The sequence below is a fragment of the Heptranchias perlo genome, chromosome 28 (assembly GCF_035084215.1).
Source record: "Heptranchias perlo isolate sHepPer1 chromosome 28, sHepPer1.hap1, whole genome shotgun sequence".
In the NCBI taxonomy this organism is placed as follows: Eukaryota; Metazoa; Chordata; class Chondrichthyes; order Hexanchiformes; family Hexanchidae; genus Heptranchias; species Heptranchias perlo.
Window position 1 is genome coordinate 29,615,387 of NC_090352.1, and position 10,449 is coordinate 29,625,835.

The window sequence follows — 10,449 nt, forward strand, 5'->3', positions numbered from 1 at the left end:
TAGACTGTATAGCCATTGTGAATATAGATCTTAGTAATGGTACCTATTGTCAAATCTATTTTATTGTACAATAAAGAAATGGTGTGTCATCAGTTATTGATCATACAAGATCTGTTAGTGTGGGGAATATGGAGCAGGGAGAAATAGGAATTGTGCAGCAGGTATTTTAACATAAACCAGTACTTGTGATCGAGGAATTGTCTGTAAATGAAATGATATAGCCTTAGTGTCTAGTATCTCAGATACTAAACCCCAATGAGAAAGTTTTATAATCAAGAACTTTATATAGATGTTCTTTAAAAAGAAACGAGATGAATAAAAAATTAAGGAAACGCTAGTAGAATGATTAATAAAGTCTAATTTTGGTGTTGTAATATAAATGTTCTTTGCTGTGTTATTGTTGTCACAACGACATCAACAACAATAACATGCATTTATGTAGCACCTTTAATATAGCAAAACATCCCAAGGCGCTTAACAGGAGTGATATCAAACAAAATTTGACACCAAGTCACATAAGGAGATATTTGCACTGGTGACCGAAAGCTTGGCCCAAGAGGTAGGTTTAAGGAGCGTCTTAAAGGAGGAGAGAGAGGGAGAGAGGCGGAGAGGTTTCAGCCATAATAATGGCCTAAGTAGCATTATCATAAAGATTAAAAGAGGTATTCCCAATGCAGTTGACTAGTTAGATGGAAGAGTATTGCTAGATGACTGAAAATAAAAAGCAACATTTAAAAATATCATCTCTGTTTTACTAATTATTTCATTTATTTCATTTTCCAATGCCGCCAATGAGTTGAGTTTAATTTTTTTAATGTCATACTTTATATAGGAGAGGATTAGATAGCTGGCAGAGAGGAACGAGGTGCATATTCAGTCAAGTGGCACTGACCACATTATAAATGGCTTCTGTTAGCAGAAGTCCGAGATTGAGTTACTGCCTTAAATTGACTGTTGCTTGTTTTTCACATATATAATCTGTTTTTTTCTTTAAAAAAGTTAACTAAGAAATGCTATTCAGCAGGTGTATGGCTGAAATGGTACATGTATGAAAAAGGTACAAAGATGATAACAACCTAAGAACTGATAGCATTTGTTTATTATTGAGAAGTTTAGTTCAATAGCGCAGAAAAGCACCAAGACTGAAAAGAAGATGAGATCAATCAAGAAGTGGTGGTTACATGATGTCCGACCTGTATTTTAAAAGTGTGTACACTATAGAAGGAAGACTGAGGAAAGTGAACACAGGTTTTTCTGTTTCATTTTCAGTGCTGTTTTTGTTAGCAATGGATGTCATGGTAGACAGTGACAGATGGCAAGCTCCACATTTAAATGGTGTGATCTGAAATGCTATTGTACCAGGTTATTTGAACTACTGCAATACCCCGTTTATTTCACTGTGTGTTGCAGACCCTAAATTTATTATGTTTTCTGCTATTGCATTTTCCCCTGACAATAGATTACTGACAAATAAACTACACATCATGTCACAACAACATCAGAAAAATTACAGGTTGCTGTGTTGTTTTCAAAATCTCTTGAGTTGTTTTATTTTTCCCAGAGTTACTGTGATACTAGCAGAGAAATGTTCTAATGAACTGTGTTTCAGCCCTGTACCTCATTAAGATAGACTTTTATATACATGTATGTGAGTGGACAGAAAGAAGTGGCTGAGGATATTATTTTGATAAATTAGTCAATCTTTTGTAAACCAATAAAAGGGATACTGTGCATTTATTTCAGTAAATTGTCCCAAAATTACTGGCTTTCGAATGGTCTTTCCTGTTATTTATATTTCCAATGTTTCTTTGGGGAAACCATTGAAGTACATAAAGTACATGGTGGAAAAGGGTTCAAAACATCACAAGACAATTACAGATGAGGCAAGTCATTCAGCCCATCTTAGGTCATCCATCCAGAATGACCCAAAAGTCTCCCCATTCCAATTGGCTCCTAAATGATTCCGGGGCTTCAACCTCCATGACTCTACCCAGGGTCAATTTCTTGTGTTAATCACTCTCTCTGTGATGAAGAACTTCCTGTTATCAATCCTAAATTGTCGTTTACTAGTTTGAACCTGTATCCCTTCATCCTACTCTGGCAAGAGACAACTAAATGTGTTTCTGGAAAAAGAAGGGATTGAAGGATATGGTGAGAAGGCGGGATGGTGGCTCTGAGATCAATCACAAAGGGGCAGGATTGTTGGGCCGGGTGACCTTTTCCTAAAACTTCCTATGATGTGGAGATGCCGGTGATGGACTGGGGTTGACAATTGTAAACAATTTTACAACACCAAGTTATAGTCCAGCAATTTTATTTTAAATTCACAAGCTTTCGGAGGCTTCCTCCTTCCTCAAGTGAACGTTGTTGGAACGTTGTTCACCTGAGGAAGGAGGAAGCCTCCGAAAGCTTGTGAATTTAAAATAAAATTGCTGGACTATAACTTGGTGTTGTAAAATTGTTTACAATTTATAACTTCCTACACTTCCTTTCATTCCTAAATACAGCATATGCAAACTGGACAAGTGACTTGTAACGGCAAATCCCCTGAATTTCTCTATTTACCGCATGCAGCACCGTTTACTAATTTTGCATTTTGCAATTTTGCATTAAAAGGTCCCAGAAGTAGTGAGAATTTCGGTTTCTGAATAGCTGGGACACATTACTTGGCTTATATACAAGAAATGGCACTTCAATGTTATATTGTATACACCCGAATGTATAAAATCATCTGGAAGTAAAAACACTTTAATAAACTGTAACTGGAAACTAAAACGGTTATTTTAGAGAATGGGTAAACGTCTCATATTTCTCACTGCAAGAATGTACGATATTTGAGAATAATGTACAATTTCAGTGACGCTCCCGCCCCACATCCCCTTTGAGGTGACGGCACTTACGTCTCTGAATCTCTTGCTGCTTCCGAATGTACCAGGTGTAGAGCGCAGCTCGCTTCTGGTTTTTCATCGGGGTGCCCTTGTTGAGATGCTGCGAGAGGTGAGACTGATTGAGGCCCGTCACGTCCACCACTTCCCTTTGGGGAATGTTGTGCTGCTGCATGTAACCTTTGATCATCTTCGCCGCTCGCCACGGGTCTTCCCTGCCAAATCATCAAATAAACATATTACGTTAAAAAAAAAATCATCTCCATCGTCCTTAACAGGAGATTGCAACGAGAATCTACTCCTTCCCTGCAAAAGCAGCAGGGGCCCACATGGCCCAAAAGCTGGGGAATACTGCATTATAAAACACGTGAGGGTCTTTTTAGCAACTCACTCGTATCTAGAGTAACAAACTATTTGATCGAAATTGCACAGGTTCGTACTTTAAATGCACACAGTAGGTATCAGTAAGAGGGCCCTCCCTCGTGTTACTGAGTCCGCTCCCACCACTAGCATTGGGTTTTATAATTATAGCCTCGATCTTCACCGGACAGAACGCAACATGCGGCCAAAAGACCAGCCCTGATTCAGAGGAATTTTCACCCAACTAAATGATGCTGTCTGTCCATATTAAAATCTACCCCCTGCTATTCCACATAGTCTTGGAACAGCTTCAACACTTTGGGAAAGAGGGGAGGGGGGAGTTACATTCCGTTAATATTCCCCCTTCAGCTAGTGTTGCAACATTTGAGAGCACCTTGACCATCTATTTTCCATCGGTAAGTTTGAAAGATGATACATAATGTCGATATTCATTGTTTGTTGATAGTCATTTAAATCCACCGACACGTAAAGTTTTCCGATACCGCAGGCATGATTCCACTCATTCTGATCTGGGCCCAGGGAGACTTAAATGCAGCCCCGCCCAAGTTCTTTCTGATTTTTGTAGTTATTTTCCGATCTCCCCCGTGCTAGCGGTGTTTATTTTAAATACACCCAGGAGGGCAGCTGATGGTCAACTTTTTTCTCTGCCTTTATAATCACATGCAAGTTTACAATCTGCAATTAAAATGTAACGAAGCCTCTTCGGGCCCGGGTTTGATCTTTACAAAATAAAGAATTCTCAGGTCGGCTGGTTTGATTGATATTCACATATCTTTAATGTAAATCGATTGGTATATTTTGAAATGATTAAAATGATTAAAAAGATCTGAAATCATCTTAGGGGGAAAAAATCGGGAATTCTCCCCGTTTGATAACTTTTCATACACTGTGTGTGTTCATTTTTAATCGCCGTGTGGCTTTTTTCTTTATGTTATGAAACAATAATGGTTTATCCGGCTGCTGGGACCGTCATTTGAACGAATATTTCGTTTTGTTTTTGTTTTGCGGTAGAATTCAAAGCGCGGTTTGGCAACATTAATAAGCTATTTTTTTTAAAAAAGCCGTTCAAAAGATGCGCTATAAACGGAATTAAAAACGTCTCCCCCTCTACCGACCCATCACATTACCTTCAGGCACACTCTCCGATGGGATTTCTGTCCTATGTAACATTTATTGGCCCCTTTCCTGCATCACAATAGCGCTTCTGAACCAGAAATGAAACGGTTATCAAAGAGGCTAATAGACAAGAGCCAAAAATTATATATTTTAGTTCAAATAAGAATTAGGGTAACAAACTGGGATACACACGTCGGTTTAATAATGTCATTGAAATTAACAGTGAAAGGACAGCATCGATAGTTTCTGGAAGGAGCCCAATGAGAAAAGGGAGATATGGGGCCACTCGCTGCATGTCCGCGGCTCTCTCTCTCTCAACACTGGAAGCCAGGCTGGCTCCAGAGAATAATGATCAAAGTTTATATATTATATATATTAAATTGGAACCTGACTGACGCAGTAGCACGATTGCAAGTTTCAGATCATATTTAGTAAGTTATCATGGTCTCCAAACCCAAACACAGAGCTGTTTGTTTAGGATAATGCCCGCATTTGGATTCAAGTCTCTTTACAACTCGGCCTTGCCAATGAGTAACCAGGTTACCCATTCACCTAATCAAAGTGTGTTCCACTTTTCTGTACATTCGGGGTTGATGATTTATAATAAATTAATAGCACTCTGCAGAAACGTCAGCTCCACGTGTTCCAGAATCTTGGGTCACATTTATATTTACAAACTGTTACAAGACGATTCAAAGCTGCAGAGCCCATTCTCGCCTCTCACCCAAACAAAAAAAAAAGACAGTTTAAAACTTAAATAATACGCTTCGAATGTTGGCCATGTTTATTCAACATATATTGAAAACATTTAAGTATAAATATATATTTATAAATAGAGAGAGTTAGTTATATATATAATATAGTTATTGTAAAATTATTATTACATACACAGTCAGAAAGCCTTTCTTTCCTTCAGACTGGCGATTATAATAAATGGGGAAAAATACACTGATTTCTACTGTTACATTAATAATACACGTTGATAATTAGGTTCCGTGTTAATTTGTGTCACTGAGCTTAACGAACGTGTACAGATTCTCACTCTGTTCTTGGCTTACAGACCGAGCTCGGTTAACGGAGGTTTCTCTGAAGTCCATTGTACAGCGTGCGCTCCGGGTCCCTCTCCATAAAGAGTCAAAACCTACGATTTATGGGTGTTTTGAAACAATGACTTCGAAATGGAGCGGATCTGTGTCTGTGTTTGAAATAAATTGCTAAAACCAACGCTTAAACTGACGCCTCCAACCAGAGCTGTCGTTTGCTGAAAGTGTAATTTTTTTCACCAACTCTCCGTGTTCTTAATACACAAGAGTGCAATTTTCAAGCTGGTCGATATTTACTATACTGTAACTTAACTGGTTTGTTTTTAGATATTAAAAGATCACCCGAGCTTCAGATAAAATGTCCTTAATTTCTGCTTCAAGTTGTTCCGAAGTCCAGCTGTCAGAATATTGGTTGTAGCATCCACTAAATAATTCGATAATAACGTTGCCTGGAACACACCACAAACCCGGGGGAACCTAATCACATAACAAATTATTTTTATGGTTACGTTCGTTATTAGCTGTGCCTTTCTAAACAAAAAAGGGGGCACGATTGTTTCGTTTTTTGGTTGATGACACTGGGGCAATCCGGTGTCTCTTTATTGGTTATTTTAGAAAAAGCATAACTTAAATTATTATTTTGGATTTTCAGCCCATTTTATAGATTGGTGCAATTCTTTGTTGCGAAAGCGGTCCTTTCTGCCTGGCAAAATGGGACAGATTGTACTCAGCTGGGCCTGCCTGAAACTGACAAAATAACAGTGTGAAACTGACAACCTGTCCAAATAACGCTCCCAGGAAATAACACGGCAAAACTACTCCGGATTTGCTCCGCTTTTTGTCCTTATCAGAAGGGTCCTGGTTTTAGAAATATTTATCGATTTAAAGTACACGGGAGGGAAAAAGCTTTAAAATAGACAAGGCTTCTCGTTAATCTCCACAGAGCTCTTGCGCATTGCATTTAGTTGATACTTTCCTAATAAAAAAAATAAATAGTAAACTATTTAGATAATTAGTAACTAGCCCACGGGCACTGGGAAGTCTGGCGCCCTGTTTTTAAATTGACAAAATGAGCGCTCAATACATCAGACCTTGGGGTTTATGTAAAATAATATTTAGAAAATAAAAATTATCCTCGAGATCTGTTACCTCAGCATTCTGTCCACCTCGGCTCTCTGCTCGGCCGCTTCCTCCGTGTTGAGAGATTCCAGCTCTTTGAGAATCGGAGGGGTGTCGTAATCATCGCCGTCCTCCGAGCCCTCGTCGCCGGACAGTTTGCCTTTGCTGTGCCCGTTGGTCAGGGTGTGGAAGACGGCTTTACTCTCCGAGCCGGAGCCGTTCATCTTCAAGGGGGAGACGGGCAGGTTCTCCAACTTCACCTCGAAGTTTGGAGAGGGCTCCAAATCTTCCAGAGCCTGAATCAGAACATCTTTGGAAAGTCCGGAGCTCAGCAAAGCGCTCAAAAGCTCCTGCTGGAGAGATGTCAATTTGGACACCATTTTTTAAATAAATCAAACTTTTTAGAAAATATATATACAGAGACCAATCGGATCCTTTGTAACCACTCGTTCCTTTTGTGCATCAAAAATAATATTTTTTAAAAAACGAAAAAAAAAACAATCCGGAGATGCCGTTTCCTGCAGGCGCCGTTTGCTCTAAACTGCCATGATCTTTCTTTGGGAAGGGAATATAAGAATATGCAAATCGGCGGGAAGTCTTTGTAAAAAAAAAAGTCTTAGTAATATGCAAATGCTGAGAGGCTGCAGGAGAGTGCGTTGGAGGAGCAGGGACAATGTGAGCTCAGCTCATTGTGTTTACATTTGAGACTGGCACATTTTATTGGCCGCTATTTATCGCTCCGCACCTACAAAACTCTGAACTTTGGACCGGCGAAGCGCAAAGTCCAGAGTCTGCCACTGCACCAGCCGAGTGGATACACTGCAAGCCATGGGTTTTTTAAACACCAGGTTCCATTATATTAAAAGGAGAAAATGGTAAAATGGATATACTGGACTTTTAAGGGGAGGTTAACACAAAACCTAAAACAGCTCGACGAGGAAAATCATGCGTTGGCCTATTGTTTAAGAAAACAACAGTTTAGAGAATTATTATTGTTTTAAGTTTCGCAGAATGTACTGTACATTTCAAATATAGAAAGCTAGCCATTACAAAGTAAATTAGATAAAGCTCTGATTTTAAAGATTAGATGTATAAAACGGGAACTGAAGCAAAACAGGCCTGTGTTTGGGAATTGAACAAATTGGATTTGGGGATTTAAATGATAGGAAAGAAACTAACAGTACTGAAATTATTCGGGATAAATAAGAGTCAGATGTAAAATTCCCAATAATTTTTGAGAATGATATATTTAATTTAGATTGTTTGGAGCAGAATGGGTTAACAAATCAAATCTATAGTTATTTTTATTCGGAATAAAACAACCAGACTTAGATTTGAATTTCTTAACTTCACTCTCGAGTTACTACTTGGTGAAATGAACACGTTTCACAAATTCCTGTCAATTGCACAGGGCTGGATTTTAGCTTCGATTGGAAACAAAGGGGAAACAGTTTAAAGGGCTTTTAGTCTCTGTCAGGCTCAACACCGACCGCTTGCTCAGTCCCCATGGTTCCAAAATATAAGAAGGATTTATACAGGACTGCAGATTTATGCAATTTGGAACAAAAAGGGGACAAATTCAAGTTTTGAATTGTATTGTGAGCTGGAAAACTTCTTAGGAGGTTAAAACATACATAATTTAAAACAAGTTGGAGGTTTGGTTAACACATTCATATACTTTTTGCCTTTATAAAATCGTCTTTAAATTAGTAAACGCAACAAGTTGGAAATGTGTTATGTGAAGTTCGTTTGTTTAAAAGAAAAGGTGCAATTCATTTTGAACCTAGTAATAAAAAAGTAAAAATAGAACGAGGAATCATACACTTCATAATACTTTTTTTAAAGTATATTTATTTTTAATTTCGAACGGAGCTTCGCTGGTCTTTTCGGAATAATAGTTCAAACGGATTCCTAAAACAATATCCCTGCAGGAGGGCGCTAATGTCTCCGTGGGACGCAACAGGTCCTGGACGACACTTTACTGCCGTTTTATTGCCCGGGCGCTGTTAAATGCTCGCCGAGGTCCTTCAGACAGCCCGTTTAGAATTTGTTTCGCTACGAGAGGCTGCAATCGAATTCCACATTCTGCGGGCCTGTTTTCCCATCATGTTGCAGCGAGAACAATTCCTCAAAACTTTGCAGAGAATCTGTGGCGGTGGCGAGTTGTTGCTCAGACACCTGCCAGCGCTTTTCAGACGCAATCGTGTTTAAAATAACATTTGCTTTAATTCCCTGTCTAATGTTGTTCAATTTTACTCACGATAAACGTACAATCAGTTCTTTTTTTTAAAAATGTAGCAATAATAAATCAAATTTCAGTGCAATTAATGCTCAGAGACAACTCAATTCCCCCTTAAAATAGAACACACACAAACAGGACGGCGTCGATGTGTAGAGTTGAAAGTAGCCGCCAGCAGTAGGCTCTCTCTCCCTTTGAGACTTTCTTTCTGATCAACAGTTTGATCCTGATGTTTATAAATTAAATCAAATCAAATCTTTAAAAAGTTGTCTTTTGAGGGTATAAAAACGAAAATAAAAGAACAGGGGCTTTAAAAATGTACAGAAAGTTGTTTATTTTTGTACGTATTTTGGGAAAATAATACAAGCCGTGTCACTACAGGAGGGAAATACACGGATTTTTTGTTCTTCAAACTGAACGGGTTATTACTAATGGGTAGTAAGTGAGGCATATTTCACAATGTCCTGTTCTCATGTGTGAGTGTGCACTGACCACCGTTTTAAGTTGCAGTTCATGGTGAGTCCGTTTTGCTTTCAGTTAATGGTAAAGTGTAATTTACTTTCCATCTTATATCCATACCGTCATCGAAGGATTTGATACAAAGCACCAATTTTAATGAAAACGCACGTTGTGGAGACTACTTCTAACTCCCGTGTTGTGTCTGGACCACATACTGGCCCAATTTGGCCGCTTTAACCTCCAAATAGTTGACTAAAAGATGCCCATAGTTCAGTACTAACGATTAATACATTTTCCTCCTACTTTATAAGTCCGATTATGCTGCATAACTAAAAGCAATTTTCTCTGTTGCTAAAACTAGAAGCTGAACCTTAATTAACGCAAATTCTAGCAACAGACCGTCGAATAATTAAAAGTTTACAAGGTTTTATTCATCTATTTTAATTTTTAATTTTTAATTTAAAAAGGAGACAAATTGGTTTTGGGGGATGTGGATTTTAGAGATACAACGGCCATTTCGGAACAGCACCTCGAAACAAAAACTCGACACAAAATTGTTTAGGAATTTCATGCAAGAAAAGCTCTTGGAATAAAAAAATCACAAAAACGTATTACACCAAACAGAAAAATCGATGAAAGTAGATACAGGTCAACGATATTTGCGGATGAATCAATATTTTTGTGTACACAATCCATTTCTGCACGGGAGGGGCTTCACTTTTGTGGACACTAAAACTGCTTCTCAGTGGGACTGTTGTACAGTGTGTTATTGGGGGAAAGTGTTCCATCGAATAGGGAAATAAAACTTGGCGGGGGGGGGGGGGGGGAGAGAGAAAGAGAAATGGGGTGTGATGAAAGCTACAAGTCATTTCTAAAGGTAGACCTTTGATTAGGGGCCACGCGGTTTAAAATTTAAATATATTTATTCGGTGAATTGCCCATTTCAAGCCGGGAAATGTGTGCTGTTATTATCCCATGGGCTTCATATTTCAAATAAACACTACGCTCTGTGAATGGATGGGATATGTAAGGGGCACTTTATGTCCCACTAGAACGAGTGACCTCCAATGTCCTCAGTATAAGAAAGTGTCTTGTTTGACATTATAGTTTTTGAGAGGAGATTTATAGTCATTTCTTCCAATGTAGAGTTTGTTACTACACGTTTATATTCAAATGTGAAATTTGGTTTTAATTGTGATATTTAGTG

The 10,449-nt window shown here is 38.5% G+C and overlaps 1 protein-coding gene across 6 annotated transcripts in view; it reads right to left on the bottom strand.

Annotated features, from left to right (window-relative positions):
* The window catches only part of hnf1ba (HNF1 homeobox Ba), an 84,464-nt gene extending 77,207 nt beyond the window's left edge, over positions 1 to 7,257 (bottom strand). For 3 of the 6 annotated variants that reach the window (XM_068008303.1, XM_068008302.1, XM_068008301.1), the window contains exons 1-2: positions 6,575 to 7,257; positions 2,901 to 3,100 (exon numbers count right to left, since the gene is read on the bottom strand). In XM_068008303.1, coding sequence (XP_067864404.1) covers positions 2,901 to 3,100; positions 6,575 to 6,924 — 550 coding nt within the window. In that variant the 5' untranslated portion in view covers positions 6,925 to 7,257. The remainder of the gene's footprint in view (positions 1 to 2,900; positions 3,101 to 6,574) is intronic. The other 3 variants (XM_068008306.1, XM_068008305.1, XM_068008304.1) reach the window with 1 other exon arrangement.
* Positions 7,258 to 10,449: the final 3,192 nt, after the last annotated feature.